We start from the raw sequence: 16,495 nt of genomic DNA, 5'->3' as shown, positions 1-16,495 counted from the left end.
GCAGTATCTGTGTCTTGCAGAACTGTCTGATGACTCGCTGCCTGATAAAACTGAAATTGTATCTCTCAGCCCAGAAGAGAATTACTTTCCTACCACATGATCAGCCTATTTCAGAATACAGCAGATGCTTGCACTTCCATCTTTTCTATGAAGGTTCCTTCCCTTGAGGAGCTCTGTTAGGTTTAACTGTGAACTCCCTCCATAGGCGCACGCGCACTGTCCACATGACTCAGGAGTGAGCGTGTGGATAAGCTCTTAGGGACATTTTCCTTTGAAGAACTACTAAACAGGTGGTGGCTTGAGGGCCCTGAGGGAGGCTAGAGAATGTTTGTCCATGTTGAGAGGGGATGATATTAAATTACAGTAGTGAGGTGATGGGTGAAATAGGGCAAGAAGAGAGAAAGAGAGCTGGGCAATGGTGGTGCACACCTTTAATCCCAGCACTCTCAAGGCAGAGGCTTGATCTCTGTGAGTTTGTGGCCAGACTGGTCTATAAAAGCTAGTTCCAGGACAGGCTCCAAAGCCATAGAGAAATCCTGTCTCGAAAAATAAAACAAACAAACAAACAAATATCTTGTCTGTTTTCTATATTTCTATTACAAAATAATAACAGGATGCTGACTGTGTGATATGGTTTTGACATGTGTCGTGATCCTTTCATGAGTGTGATGATTTGGGGATTGGCGGTTAAGGTTGGTGTATCACCAGTGTTCCTTAGTACTAAACAATCGGATACTGTGCATTTCTCTCTGAAGACAAACACTGATAGAAATATGAAAAATACAGTCACTTTGGAGAAAAATGATCCAAGAGGAATTCATATTGAATGGAGATATTCCCCTCACTTTCTTGAGTAGTAGGCAGCAAGTCATGTTCAGGTGACATTGAAACATGGACTGGAGTTTATGAGACAGACCAACAACTAAAACACTTGCTGCCAAGCGTGTTGATGATGGGTTCATTCTTAGAACCACATGGTGGAAGGAGGGAACCAATTCGCACAAATTTTCACTTGACCTCCACATGCTCATGTGGTCATGCATATGCACTCGAACACACACACACACACTGAATCTTTCTCTGTCCTGCCAACCAGTTCCCAAATAATGACATGGAGAATTCTTATTAACATGAAAGCTCAGCTTATAGCTTAGGCTTGTTCCTAACTAGCTCTTCTAACTTAAATTAATTCATATATTTATTAGACTATGTTCTCCCATGTGAATTTTACCTCTGTCTCATTCTGTGTCTGACCATGCTTGCCTGGCTTCTTCACCTCTGTTATTCTCAGAGCCCTCTCTGTGCCTGAAAGTCCTTCCTGTCCCTCGTGCTTAGGTATTGGTCATTTAGCTCCTTATTAAACCAATCAGAAAGCACCTTGGCAAAGACATATCTTCACAATGTATGAAAAGATTATTTCACAACACACATACCACCACCACTATCACCTTCACATTAAGTAAATAAATGTTATAAGAGATGTTTAAATAGTGACTTTTGAAGGCAGCCACTACTTTGGATGCACACTGGCCTGGATTTTTAGCTCAGTTCTTCTCCATGGGTTAAAATAATTCAGAGATATTTTCATGCCATCAGTTTACCGTGAGATATGTGAGAAGAGCTGGTATGTTCACTAGAGGGTTTTTTCCCCCTTTTTGAGTCTCATGTAATTTAACTATGCCCAAATCATCATTGGTTCATTACTAGAGCCAGTGAGGAGTCTAGGGCCCGAGCATATCACACCTGCTCTCCCTGCAAATGCTTTGTCTGGCTGAAGCTTCTGTTTGCATGTGTGTGAGTTGAGATGCACATTGCTGCTCTGTGCTGTCATTTCGCTGAAGGCAGAAAACATGTCACGGGATTTTCCTCTCACGCATTTGAGAGGAAAACGCACAGGGCTAGAGCAGAAGCAGCCCTTCCAGCCTTCTGCAGGCTTGGCTCCTTCTCTCCTATGGAAATACACACACATGTTTTGCAAGGCTCCTTTGGCTCCTGACAGCTCAGCAGAGAAGGAAGGTGAGAAGTGTTGAAAAGCGGAGCTGCTAGGAAGAGCCCAGATGGACGCTTCTGCGGAGTGGCTCCCGGAGACTCCTGTACCAGCTGCCTCTTCTCTCCCAATCTTCTTCCCCCTGGGTATGAGCGTTCTATGCTGCTGCTGCTTTTGAAGTAGAAGTTTCTGCTTTCCAAGTCTGCTTATTTTGCGCTTTTTGTTGTTGTTGTTTTCTTCTGTATTCTTAGAGTCCTGTTGGCACAATCAGTTTTCTGTTATCGCAAAGCTCCTCAGTCCAAGCACTTTACAAGGAAAAGAGGTTATTCAGCCTATACTGTTTTTAGAGAGTAAATTTCACTTTGAGTATCCTTATCTCTCTGACCTCTGATGAGGGGTATGTTATACTGGGGGGGGGGGGACCAAAAAGAAAGCAAACAAAGAAAATCAGAAATAGAGGAAGCCTCATGCAGAAGGGGCCAAGCAGATGAGGTGACTTTTCTTTAGTCAACCCCTTCTGGAGAGATCCAGCGTTAATCTTGTCTACCCCACCAGTACCTCGGCATGCTGTACTAGAGACACAAACTTGGGAGGCACACTTAATGTAAACCACAGTGGCCATCTTTAAATTCATTTCACCGGCATCTGACCATTAATTTCTGCTTTACTTTTCTCTGCCTTTGCCTCTCCAAATCCCTGTCTCATCTGTCACTGGAAAAGTCTGTCCTGTAGTTCTATGGAGACAAAACAAGAACTTTTGTTTTTGGAGACAGGATTTATCATGGAACTCTCTCTGTAGACCAGGCCGGCCTCTGCCTCGAGTTCAGGGATTAAAGGTGCACCAGTTTAGGTGCAGGCATTTTTATAGAGAAATGTAATTCTGGATAAAGTCAGACAAACATCCTGCTCAGTATGTCGAAGTTGACTTAATTCTGCTGCTCAAGTGCTTGAGGCAGCTTCTGGAGGCTCTGCTATTTCTTCATGTGACATCTGGCTTCCCAGTTACGACATTGACAGGAAATAATGATGTGCTAGAAAGGTGCTATCAGACTAAAATGAAATTTTCCAAATCTCTAGACTCTGTTACACCGCTTACTTGTGAATGCCTTTTTTTTTAAGCCCTGCCACACCCAAATTAAAGAGTTTTGGAGTAATAGTACTTAGTATAAATATGTTTACATAAAATAAGAGAAAGTATAGCTGCAGATCTGGGATGTTTATGTGGGCGCTGAAGAAGCTGAAGACCTTAGACAGCGATCGAGTCTACCTGATTTCACCTTACGCATTAGTGCTATGGACTGGCAACCATTTGTTTATGTGTAATGTTTTGGCATGTTTTGTGGGAGTAGAACAGATTGCCCAGGCAGTGTGGAGGTTCAAGCAGATTCTATTTGGAATCCATCCCCATCGGAAATATGAACATAACTGGAGTAATTTTCTTGGAGTTTGCGGAAAGTGGTTGAAACGGTTGAAGATGACTGAGAGGCCCTCATAGAGCAGAATTCCCTTTAAATCCCCAGACAGGGCCAGACAGGGAGCCGGTGGATAATGACGCTTGCTGTCAAGGCTGAGGACCTGAGTTCAATCCCTGCATCTCGCATAATGGAAGGAGAGCACTGACTCCCTTAAGTTGTCCTTTGACCTCCACACATGCATATGTACACATATACACGCACACACACATAAATAAATGTAAAAAATGCCAAAAATAGAAGTATACAATTGTTTACAGTTGTAGTCCTAACACTGTAAAAGCTGAAGCAGAAGGTGGCTGAGAGTTCAAAGCTAGTCTGGGCTTTAGAGAGAGCCAAGACCAAACAAAACTTGAGAAAAGGAAGAAAGAAAAAGCACCTGTTAAAGAGATGAAATTACGTTCCGCATTGTCGACATATAAGCTGTCTTAAGTTAGAGTTTCTATCGCTGGGATGAAACACCATGGCCAAAAAGTAAGTTGGGGAAGAAATGAACTTCCACATCATTGAAAGAAGTCATGACAGGAACTAAAACAGAACAGGAACCTGGAGGCCAGAGCAGGGGTGCTGTTTACTGGCTTGCTCCTCATGGCTTGCTCAGTCTGTTTTCTTATAAAATTCAGGACCACCAGCCCAGGGATGTCCCCATCTACAATGGGCTGGGCCCTCCCACATCAATCACTAACTAAGAAAAAGCACTGCAGGCTTGCCTATAGCCTGATCTTGAGGCGTTTTCTCAGTAGAGGTTTCCTCCTCTCAGATGACTCCAGCTTGTGTCAAGTTGATAAAACTAGCTAGCACATAGGTTGAACAACTGTAATCTGAAAATCCAAAATCTAAAGCTTCTGAGAAGCCATATGATACCACAAGTTGAAACATGGCACCAAGAACTGTGCCTTTGTGTTGTATATGTGTGTGTATCTGTGTGTGTGTATCTGTGTGTGCGCTGATGGTGGCCAGAGGAGAATGTCAGAGTCCTGCTCTGTCTTTGTATGTCCTTTGGGATAGGGTCTCTCACTGAATCCAGAGTAATGCCAATGGCCACCATCTCCACTCCAAACAGGCACATGCCAGTTAGAACCAGGTCTTCCCATGGGTGTTGGGGATTGAATTTAGGTCTTTGTGTTTGTACAGCAAGTGGTCTTACCCAATTAGCCATCTCTCCAACCCTACTTTACTATAAACCTTCTGGGCAAAAAATTATTTAAGAATAAACCTATTTCTATTTCTGACTTTGGTGGCTCAAAGTTTCCATCCAGGTACCTGAGAAACAGGAGGCCGGGGTATTGCTAAGGGTTCAAGGGCAACCTGGGCTATGTGGTGAGTTCTTGGTCAGACATAGTAAAATCTGCCTCAGAACTTCCCTACATAAATAAGGCTGTGGATATGGTGTATGTGACATTCAAGTTTGTATTACACACATGCAATATCTCCAACTCCAAAGCCTCTGAAACACTTGGCACCAAAGCCCCCGGCACAAAGCCCTTCCACACGTGTATTCATTTCACCAGGACACACTCAAATGTTGTCATAGTTCCCAGTCACCAACAGCACGCCCTTTACACCCACTCCACCTGTGCACCTCTTTATACCCCAACTTTGTGGTGCTGCCCCACACCTGGAGTATCTATTCCCATGATGCATGGGCCGCTTAGTCATCACTTGCCGAAGACATAATTTTTGGTCCTTTTACTTTTTCTTCCTTGGAAATACTTGGGCTTGGGCTTTTCTCTTTACTTTTCCTTTTTTTATGTCTCTATCTCTGAGAGAAATAAAGCTTCATGTCACGAAGGGTGGTGTTGAGTTCATTTTATAGCAGAGAATAGCTTTGAATTCTTGATCCTCCTGCCTCTACCTTCTAAGTGCTAGGATTATGGGTGTACGCTAATACTCGTGGCCTTGGATTTTGCCTTTTTTATGGCCGCATGTTTGCACAGGTCTTGGTTCTCGCTCCCTTCCATTCTCTCTGCACCCTAACCACCAGGTCCACAGTGCCCACCACTCCAGGAAGGCCTTGCTCGTGCTCTTCCCTCCAGTCACCACTGTTTCTCTGACAGCCTTCTCCTGGAAGGCTGATCCTTTTCCCATACACTTTTGGACCCCAGAAGGTTCCAGGAGAAAACCCCCAGCTGTTCAGCTTGCTGACTCAGTCAGTGGTGGTGGGGTGGAGGAGGGGAGCTTCATTCTCAGCAGGAGCTCTCTGTGGTCCTGTGACCTTCCTTCCTTTCTCAAGCTACTCACTCCCTACTGCCCTCCCCATGAAGGTGAGTGTGTCCAGCACTTGACTGCCTTTCTCTTTCACTCTGCATGGTTTCCCATGGCACCTCACTGCCCTGACAATAAAATTCAGACTTCTTTAGTCTGACTGGCAGTACTCCCCGAGGACCAGGCCCTGCTTAACACTGGGCCTCCTCTCCTTTTCTGCTGACTAGTTTGACTCTGGTGACCTGAGCTTTCTTATGTAACAGGCACACCATCCCTTTAGGTGAGGCACTTTCCCCCCCCTAGCTGCAGCTCATTGCTTCTCCTTTCCTCACCCAAAGGTCTTTATGTCTTCCTTCAACTCTTAGCAGACATGTCTGAGATGAGCGTTCCTAACTGGAAAACTCAACATCTGACATGATCTAAAATCTGAAGCCAAACAAACAAACAAACAAACAACAAAATCTGAAGCCTTTTGAGTACGGCTAGAGCTCTGCCCGAAGCATTCCAGACACGTTTCTCCGCTGGGGTGTACCCTGAGGATGGTGTCTGCACTTCCCCAGTGGAGGGGAGATGCGGTGCTCTTCTCTGCTTACCCAGCACCTTGCGCTGACATGTCGCTGCAATAGTCCTGTCTCTCAATACCACCTTTCCACCTCCTCTTTGAGACAGGGTTTTATTATGTTACTATGTGATGCCGCCTGGCCTGGCACTTGCTGTCTGGCCCAGCTCTGCTCCCACTTCCATCTGTCCTCTTGCCTTTGCCTCCCCAGTGCTGGATACTCTCGCCTGCCTGCTTGTTCTTCTTGATAGAGTTTTAGCCCGGAGAATGTATTAGTAACCCTTCTGCAGCTGTGATAAAACACCATGATCCAGAACAGTCTGTAAAAGGAAGAGTTTGGATTCCAGAGGGAGAGTTCTCATGGCAGGGGAGGCGTGGCAACAGGTTGCAGGAATAGGAAGCTGAGAGGTCAAATCCCTAACCCCTGCAGTGGGAGAACACTGGAAGTGGAGCAAGGTCGTACAGTCTCCAAGCCTACTCCTAGGGGTGTACTTCCCCAGACAGTGCAGCTAGCTGGGAACTGAGTTCTAAATACATTAACCCTGGAGGATGTTTCTCCTTTAAATCACAAGTGGCTGGGCATTGCCATGTATTCCTTAATTCCCAGCACTCAGAAGGTGGGCTGGCTGATTTTAAGCCTACTTGGCACAAACTGTAGTCATCAAACATCAACTGAGAAAATGCCTCCCTAAACCCAAGCTGCAGGCAAGCCTGTATAGCATCTTCTTAATTCATGGCCTCTGTATCAGCTTCTATCTCTTGTCCTGTTTGAGTTCCTGTCCTGACTCTCTTTAGTGATGAACTACAACGTGCGAGTGTAAGTCAGACAAACCCTTTCCTCCCCGTGTTGTTTTGGTCATGGTGTTTCGTCATAGCCATAGGAACCCCAACTGAAACAGGAGGAGGCCGGCAGTCTCTAAGTCCTAGGCCAGTCTGGTCAATGTCCTTAAGTTTCAGTACAGCCAGGGTCACATAGTATGTGTGTACATATATATGCATATATATATATTTCCCCATGGGTTTGTTTACAACCTTCTTGGAAGTCGATTCTAACACAGCATAGGCCTTTAGCCAATGCTTGCATGAATTCATAAGTTGCCCACTAAATGATGATAACATGTGATCATGTTAACTGCACAGCTAACGTTTTAGAAATTCTGCAGTGTGACCAATGCTGTTCTCAGAAATGTGTTCATTTTTGTTCTCACAGCAACCCTGAGATATGAATCTCCCTATTTTATCACATCTGTGTCATGAATAATGAGAGTCTGGGGAGGCAGGCTACAGTTTTGTTTTTGTTAATTATGTGTTTGTGTGTCTGTGCATGTGTGTGTAGTGCTGCAGAGACCAGAAGAAAGGGTCAAATGTTCTGGAGCTGGAGTTATATAGGTGGCTGTGAGATGCCCAACAAGGGTGTTGGGAACTCGAGCCCTCTATAACAGCCATATGAACTCTAAGCTGCTGAACTATGCCAACAGACCCGGGACTCATTTTCATCCACTATGTGAATAGCTAGAACCTTTGTTGGATTTTGAGGAGGAAGAGAGATGAGAGAGGTAGGGTCCAGGCAGGGCCTCAGATGGCCTATAGTTCCTTGGCACAGAGCCACAGGGGCTATGCTACGACAACAGGAGATGATCGGTCTGTTGATGAACATTTGCACAGAGCACTATGGATTGACTTAGAGATTTGTACTTTAATTTTAAGAAGTAGGTCACAGTTATTTGATGGGAGTACAATATAAAAATCCATTAAATACAGCACTTCTTATTTTTTGTCTCACATGTCCCATGCTCTCCTCAAATTCAGTATGTAGCTACAGATAACTTTGACATCCTCCTCACTCCACTTCTCTTGTTTAGCATTACAGGTGTGTACAATTACTTCTGGCTTATGTGGCACTGTGTATGGAACCCAGAGTATTTTGCAGGCTAGGCAAACCCTCTACCAACTAAGCCACACCCATTACCCTTAGCCCTAGAGCACTGTTGTCTAAGTATTGTAATAAAAGTTTTTCATTAAAAAACATGGAAAATAATTTTAATATCTGTATCTGCAAGAGGGAGCCAATCAAAGTTATCAATATGTTCCTGTACATTGCCATTTTCCTAGTGCCTACATAATGGAATTATTTTGACCAGAATTTAGGTAACATCCATCTTTGTTTAAAACAAACAAAAAAGCATAGTAAAATGTAAAAGTCTATATACTGTTCCAAAACCATGAGCTTTGAAATGTGTTGTTGGGGTTAACCTTTTAGGAGAATCCTGAAGAAAGTCTCCATGGAGCCATCTGAGCGCCTGGCCAGTCTCCAGGCCCTGTGGGACAGCCAGACCTTGGCTGAGCCAGGTCCCTGTGGTGAGCATGCATTTTAAACTAAAACATAAGGGGTTGGATGCCCGTCCCCCTGCCAGGAAGCTGAGTCTATTCCTGGTCTGCTACTGTAGAGTACAATTAGTTCAAGGTGTAATTAGCATGCACAGACTTTAGATTGGTGGACTGAAGTCCTATATTTAAGCCTGGCTGCAGCCTGCTGTGTATGCACCGCCGAGCTAGGGAGAATCCTTGCTGCTTCTCTAGATGGGAAAGATAACCCGATTGCCAACAGCTGCCAGACTGAAGGTGTAAACTTGTGATGTGACTATTGTTTTACTGCAAACCTGTCAATATCAACATCTCTGCTTCATGCTTCAGGTGGGTTTTCACAGATGTATGCCTGTGTGTGCGACTGGCTGGGATTTTCCTACAGGGAGGAAGTGCAGTGGGTGAGTAAGCCTGTACATCTGCATGCGCACATAACCCAAAATGCAGTATATTAGCATCGTCTTCCCCATCCTCCCTCTCTCTCCACTCGTTTTGTTCATTTTGCTTATCATCTCTCTCTACAGATTACTCAAAAATCTGCCTGTGTCCCTATGCAGTTCTTTGAGGTTGTGTGGCTTCTCTGTTTATGTACGGGGATTCATTTTCTACCTGGGATTTGCTTTAACAGGATGTGGATACAATTTATCTGACACAAGACACCAGGGAATTGAATTTGCAAGACTTCAGTCACCTTGAGCACAGGTAAGCCCCATCTTTGTCCCCTTCCTTTGTCTCTGCCCAGTTCGCAGGACTGTCACTCTTTGTTGTCACCTAGGGACAAAGGTAACCTTCTGAGAACCCTTTTATACAGGGACTGAGCAAACTCGAAGGAGCCTTGCTCATCACCACAGATGGTCTGTGGAGCTGCTTCTGTGTACCCAAGAACAAAGTCCATGTTTGGAAAATCCCTGATATTTACTGTGGATGCAGCTTATAAAAGCTGGAGAGATGGGTCATCAGTTAGACCCAGATTCAGTTCCCAGCAGCCATTTTGGGCAGCCCATCGCTGCCCGTAACTCCAGTTCCAGTGGGGTCTGATGTCTCTGGCCTCCGAGGGAAACTACACATACATGCACACAATTAAAAATAAACCTTAAAAGTCCATTGACCAACTATAGATAAAATATAATACTGTTATATCAAATTACTACTTTCTAATAGTATTTCTGTGGTGAAAGTTTATACTTCATTCTAGTAAATGACTTTTTGTTACAACTTCTTTATGCTCGGGGACTTACTCCCATATATAGCTATATATACACATTACTTGTGAAAATCAGTTTGTCAATATCTGCCTGGCGGTGTTGATAATAAAATCATGTTGTAAGTAATTTGAAAGACCCCCCCCCACACACACAGTTTTTCACACATGACCATGACAGGCACACCCACCGGCCAGTCTGATTTAGGCGTTTCTCATAGAGGCTCTCTTCCTGACTGATTGTAGATTGTGGCAAGTTTAAGCCATACCCTGGCTAAAAAGAGGTGGTAGTCAAGGGCCAACCCCAGAGATGTCCTCTGACCACCACACCCATTGAGCTGAGGCACATGAGTGCTTTGAAGTGACTGTCACCTGTTAAATTTAGAAACTGTCAACTCCTCCCCGATCTCAGTAACAATGGTCTTTTTAATTTTTTTTAATGTTTTTGACATTCAATGAAAGGGAACTATTTTTGCTGACAGCTACCGTTAACTCATACTTTATGCCAAGACAATTTTGTCTTTGGGAGACTGGAGAAGAATTTTGTATATGCTTCCCGATTTCTAACCCTGAATATTGAAAGGGATTGATGCAGGTGCCTAGCTATCCTAAGATGAGCAGCTTCTGTTTCTTCATCAAGAGCATTTCAAACCAGAACTGACACTTACGACCAGTCAATGTGACAGTGGGGGTGAGTGGTGGCTGCAGATCCTGGTGGGGAGTGTGACAGTGGGGGTGAGTGTGGCAGTGGGGGTGAGTGTGGCAGTGGGGGTGAGTGTGGCAGTGAGGGTGAGCGGCTGCAGATCCTGGTGGTGAATGTGGCAGTGGGGGTGAGTGTGGCAGTGGGGGTGAGCGGCTGCAGATCCTGGTGGTGAGTGTGACAGGGGTGAGTGGCTTCCGAGAATGGCTGCCTTGCCTTTTCAGCTATTGCCATTGTAACACGTGTGCAAATGGCGACCCGGCCATTTGTTTTTACCATTATTATGAAATTCTTTGAGAACAAGCAAGGAAGTCTCTAGGGCCCCAGGAGTTAACGGACCACAATTAGAAGGCGTGTGGCCTGTGCAGGTGGAGATACTGGAGGACACTGTAACACATACACTTGAGGTGTTTCTGGTCGTGGGCTGTTAGTTGACTATGCAGTTTGGTGCTGAGTTTGCTGCTCATCCACTGAATTAGTTGCTCCCCTAGTGCTCAAAAGGAAACTAAGGGAGCCATGCAGTGCAGATGCCTACAATACAGAGCAAAGCTGCTGAAACCAAGACTCCCTGCAACTGGATTTACCCATTTCAGGGATGGAGGATTTTCAGTTCTTCTTCTTCTTTTTTTTTTTTTTTTTTTTTTTTTTGCAAGCACTGAATTAATGGTATAGATGAAGATCACCTATTCTTTTTCCTCAGTTAGAGAATTAAATGAACTCTTTTTGGCCAGATGTCATGGCACACACTTTTAATCTCTGAATTTGAAAAGCAGAGGCAGATCCCTGTGAGTTCAAAGACCGTTTGGTCTACATAGAGAGTTGCGGCTAGCCAGGGCTACATAGTGAGACTCTGTGTCAAAGAAATAAGATAAAATAAAAGGTCTCATCCATGCTGGGTAATAACTGCTTTAGACTCTGTGAGCCAGACAGATGCTGTTTCAATTACAGCAGGCCCTGACTGGGATGGCTTTACTTAAGGATCTCTTGACTACATGAGGATGTGAAAGCAGGACTCACTCAATAGAAACCATTCTGCAGATTTTCATCTTGGAGCTTTTCCTGGGCCAGGGTTATGTGGTTTAATTCATTCTCTCCCATTCATGTTCATATTCATTCACAGTTTCTGTCTCTTCCTCTTCCTCTACTGCCCCTCCTCACCGGCCTGTCTGTTTCCTTTTCTTGCCTGTGGCATTTGTATTCAAGACCTGGCTTCCTGCCGTGGCCAAATAAGCATTCAGGTATGGGCTTCAGAGTGGTCCTGCTGGACTCCTCCTGTTAGTCCCTGGAGTGGGTTAGTAATTAGGAACTGCTGGGAAAACGCCCGCTTAGTTATTAGTTTTAGGTTCCAGCGTTTTATTGTAGTGTATTTAGTCTGCTTAGTATGCTCTTACAGTTAGTTCTTAGTTAATGCTGTGCCTAGAAGAGGCATAGCTTGAAAAAAGCCTCCTTACACATTTCTCATGGGGTGTTTGGAAGGGTTTTGAGCTGGCGTGTTAAAAATGTAATTACACTATAATTTGACATGGCAGGGAGAGATGAGGGCAGGCGCAGTGCTGCCAAGGAAGGGGAGAATATATAACTCTGGACACATTGATTTCTCTGCCTCCCAGGAGATTTATAAGAGGAGCTCATCTCATTAATCCTCTGAAAACTGGTTGGACACACACCATTGATTTTAAACTTGGCCCATGAGAGCCCTTCAAGCTGAGTCATGCCTGTGTGTTGTCATATTTCTTGGTCATGAAGGTGACATTCTTGAGCAGGGAACTAGCAAGAATGAGTTCTAGAGCAGTGTGTGTGTGTGTGTGTGTGTGTGTGGCAAAGTTCTGAGGTCATGGGCACAGTCTTTTTTTTTTTTTTTCATACCCCAAGTCCAGTTCCTCATTTTTTTCTCTCTTGTGGAGCAGGAAGTGGTGCCTAAGGGATGGGTCTGGATTTTGTCACCATCTCTAGAGTTCTCTGAATTTCTGAGTGTGTACATGCATGTGTGTTTTATTCTGAAGTTAATGTTTTAGTGCTATGGCACATGTATGTGACTATAAAACGCACACTGGGCACATTTATAATCCTTTGTTGTTAGGAATGAATATTCAGAGGATGAGAAAAATTTAAATTTATTATTTGGAAATACTTGTGTGTACATGCATGCCATGGCATATACATGGACTCTGAATGATAGTTTTGTGATGTTGGATCTTTTCTTTCATCTTGACATAGGTTTCAGAAATTGAATTCAAGTTGTAAGACTTTTATGGCAACCACCTTTACCTGCTGAGCCATTTTCTGGCCCAATATAGAAGTTTATAGGCTTTTTTTTTTAATTTTTTTTATTTTTTTTATTACAAGACAGGATTTCTCTGTGTAACCCTGGCTGTCCTGGAATTCTCTGTAGACCAGGCTTTATACAGATCCACCAGCCTCTGCCTCCTGAGTGCTGGGATTAAAGGTGTGCACCACCATCACCTGGCTGATCAGAAGATTGTTAAAGACTGCTCTTACCCTCTGAGGATATCTGAGAACTGTTTCTGCGGGATGCTGTCCAGTTAGTAAACTCAGAGTAGACAGGACATACCTCTGTAAACTAGGACGCCAGGAATGCCTGCCTCTGCCTGCCCACCCGCAAGACAGAGTCTTATGTACCTTAGGCTACGTGATGTGTAGCTGGGGATGACCTCGGAGTTCTGATCCTGTTCCTACCTCCCCAGTGCTGGGTTATAGGCACTATCCACTATTCCCACTTTGTGTGATATTAGAGCAGGACCCTAGACCTTGTACACTAGATAAACACTCTGACAATCTTAGCTATAGCCCTAACTATTTTTTAACTGTTTTTCTTATTTTCATGTGTGTCTACATGGTGTATGCACACACCTGTGTATGTGGAGGCCCAAAGTTGATTTGGGCATCTTCCTCAATCTTTCTTTGTTTTATTCTTTGAGACTGGGTCTCTCAATCAAATTCAGAGCTCACCCTTAAGACTGTCTTACTATCCAGCGTCTTCTGGGGAATTCTGTCTCCAACTTAAGAGGCTGAAATTATAGGTGGGTCTCCGGATCCACCCAGTATTTAGGTGTGAGTTCGGAATGTGACTCTGGTATTCTTTCATGCACATAAGAACCTTAACCACTCAGCCTTTTCCCTAGGACTCCTTTAAGTTTTAGGCTCTCCAAGTTTCATTCATAAAGTAGATATGGTAGGAGATAGTTTAAATCATTTCCGGGAAAGCTAGCCAATGACAATGTCAGGAAAGTGGTGCCATTGTGGCAGAGTTTCCCACTGCCTTTCCATGTGTAGCCGCTCTGTGTATATACAGAGCTTACTGAGTAACAGGGTTAGCCGGTCTCTCATGCCACCTTTCTGAGCCTTTGTTTGGGCTTGCAGTTGTGTGCCATCGTGCCAGGCAAATAGTTTATTTTTAAGTTTAAAACAATGACAACAAAAAACTTATTCAAGAAGATAGTGGTGGTCTTCTGGTGTCAGGAATGCTGTCAAACTCCTATGCTCAAGCAATTATCCTGCCTCAGCCTTTTGACCAGGTTATCCTTATACTGAGCATTTTAGTTTATTTTTATTGTTCAGAGTAACAAAAGTCAACTTTTATTAGAGAGCTAAGGATATAATTCTGTTATTATTATGCTCAAAGCCCAGGCTTCAATCCCCAGCACCATATAAGATAGGGCAAATAATCTCAACTGAGGCAGGAGGGTTAGAAGTTAGGCCATTCTTTGCTTCGTAAAAAGTTTGAGATCAGTTTGAATTACATAGGACCTCATCTCAAAAACAAAATGAAACAGCAAAAGACAAACAACAACAAAAAAGCCCCAAACAAAATACATCTTGGTGGTGTTGACTGAAAAATGAGAAAACAAATAATTGGCTAAATGTGCTCAAAGGGGTTTAGTTCCTTTGATTTGAAAGTATGCAGACACGCCATCCTGAATTCTCTGCAGAGGAGGCCGAAGGTTGAAAGTGTAGGAAGCTGATTAATTGCTGGTGGATTAATGGCAGTTGTTATGATAGTGGGCTTGTGAGTCACACTGTCGGATCACACACTAACTGTCTGGACTTGGTGGAAGAGCATAAGCCCACTACTCTCCCCATGTCTCAGGAGCCTTCATCTGTCTGTGCACTTTATACATAGCCAGGCATGGTGGCACACACCTATAATCCCAGCACGGAGGAGGTGGAGGCAGAAGGATCACTGTAGCTTAAGAGCCTCCGGGCTATACAAGATCTGTCTGAAAACTCAAAATTCCAAGCACGTGTCAAGTTATAAGTGCATGCAAACCCTTTTCTGAACAGGGCCCTAGTGACGCAGAAAGTATGTCAAGAATTAACCAACGAAGATGCTTCTGCATGACCAGATGGGTACTAACTTCAGGGTGTGTGTGTGTGTGTGTGTGTGTGTGTGTGTGATACCTAGGGTATGTAAAGAACAGCACAACCAACCACCCAAGTGGTCAGTCAATCAATGAGTGAATAAAAGAGAAAGATTTTTCTCAAAAGAAACACAAATAGCCTTATATTTAAATAAGAGATCTGTCATCAGGGAATTGCATATTACAACCACACTGAAATTCTGTCTTACTTGTTAATTTGTATATACCAAGGGGCTTCTGCTGTGTGTGTGTGTGTGAGAGAGAGAGAGAGAGAGAGACAGAGACAGAGAGAGACAGAGAGACAGAGACACACAGACAGAGAGAGAGAAAAAAAAACTGCGAAATCATCCAGTAGAGTTTTGTCTGGGGTTTGCTTGCATGTGTATCTATTAAGTTCTGACAAAGGTTTTCAGGATAAGCTCTAGGAAGTGAGGACAGTCCTGAACTGCCTTGTATATTTTCTGTTTAAATGGGAATTCCCAGTATTTTCTCCTTGTTGACCCCTGGATGCCGCATGTTGAATGCAGGACAGTTCCCCATCGCTGCTCTCATTCTTTCCCTAGCTGTCATGTTGACTTGAGATTCAGGGTTCCATTCAGTCCTTAATTTTGACACAGTTGTTTCCTGAGGTATTGTCTAGGCATCTGTCTACCCAGATTTGAGTCTCCCCATTCTCTGCATGTTCTTGCCAGGTGGAAAATTGTTAAATATGGAAGCTGTGGAGCCTTTTCAGCGTGAATTGCAGCAATGGAAGCCATGGGACCTTTTCAGGGTGCATACGCAGCAATAAACCATGGGGCCTTTTCAGGGTGCACACTCAGCAATAAGCCATGAGGGCTTTTCAGAGTACACATGCAGCTATGGAGGCCATGGGGGCTTTTCAGGGTGGCATGTGAAGCTATGGAAGCCATGGGGGCTTTTCAGGGTACACGTGCAGCTATGGAGGCCATGGGGGCTTTTCAGGGTACACGTGCAGCTATGGAGGCCATGGGGGCTTTTCAGGGTGGTATAGGCAGCGAAGGTCCATTCACTTTTGTTTCCATTTTGCATTCTAATGTAGGCTATTGCATAGTCGATCCATTCTGCTGTTGGGCAGACATTCTACTTAGCTTATTGTCTACTAATGCACAATGCTGTTAAGGCCATTCTTGTAGTTGTTCCCATAGAGAAAAAAAGGGTAGATGTGTACCAGGATGCAAATAATTGTAAATTCAGCCATTATGTCTACTACTTAGATCAAGAAAGAGGCCTCTGCCTCTCTGGGGCTGTATGTATCAATTCCTAGTCACAGTTCCTCTTCCCCACCATTCTATTGAATTGCAAGAATTTTCCCAATCTTTTGGTTTTTGTGATGGAAATGTGCTGTTCTAGTTTGGTTTTCTGTTACTGTCATCAAATACCATGGTCAAGAGTAACTTAGGAGGAGAGCGTCTACTTGGCCAAAGCAGGATCTCAAGGCAGAAACCTTGAGGGAACACTGCTTACTCCTGGCCAGCTCCCTGGCTCATGCTCAGCTACCTTTCTTATGTAGCCCAGGTCACCTGCCTAGGGCTGTTATTGCCCACAGTGGACTGGGTAAACCTATTCAATTACCAACCTACAGACATAGCCACAGGCCAGTCCAAGGG

The 16,495-nt window shown here is 44.2% G+C and overlaps 1 protein-coding gene across 9 annotated transcripts in view; it reads left to right on the top strand.

The window, feature by feature from the left end:
* Nucleotides 1-16,495, top strand: part of Carmil1 (capping protein regulator and myosin 1 linker 1) — a 264,062-nt gene that overhangs the window by 124,728 nt on the left and 122,839 nt on the right. For all 9 annotated transcript variants that reach the window (XM_057787237.1, XM_057787244.1, XM_057787236.1 and 6 more), the window contains 3 exons: nt 8,484-8,581; nt 8,918-8,988; nt 9,216-9,289. In XM_057787237.1, coding sequence (XP_057643220.1) covers nt 8,484-8,581; nt 8,918-8,988; nt 9,216-9,289 — 243 coding nt within the window. The remainder of the gene's footprint in view (nt 1-8,483; nt 8,582-8,917; nt 8,989-9,215; nt 9,290-16,495) is intronic.

This window comes from Chionomys nivalis, chromosome 13, assembly GCF_950005125.1.
Source record: "Chionomys nivalis chromosome 13, mChiNiv1.1, whole genome shotgun sequence".
NCBI classification, from domain to species: domain Eukaryota; kingdom Metazoa; phylum Chordata; class Mammalia; order Rodentia; family Cricetidae; genus Chionomys; species Chionomys nivalis.
The sequence above is the reverse complement of the archived record's forward strand: the minus strand, read 5'-3'. Positions and strand labels throughout refer to the sequence as shown.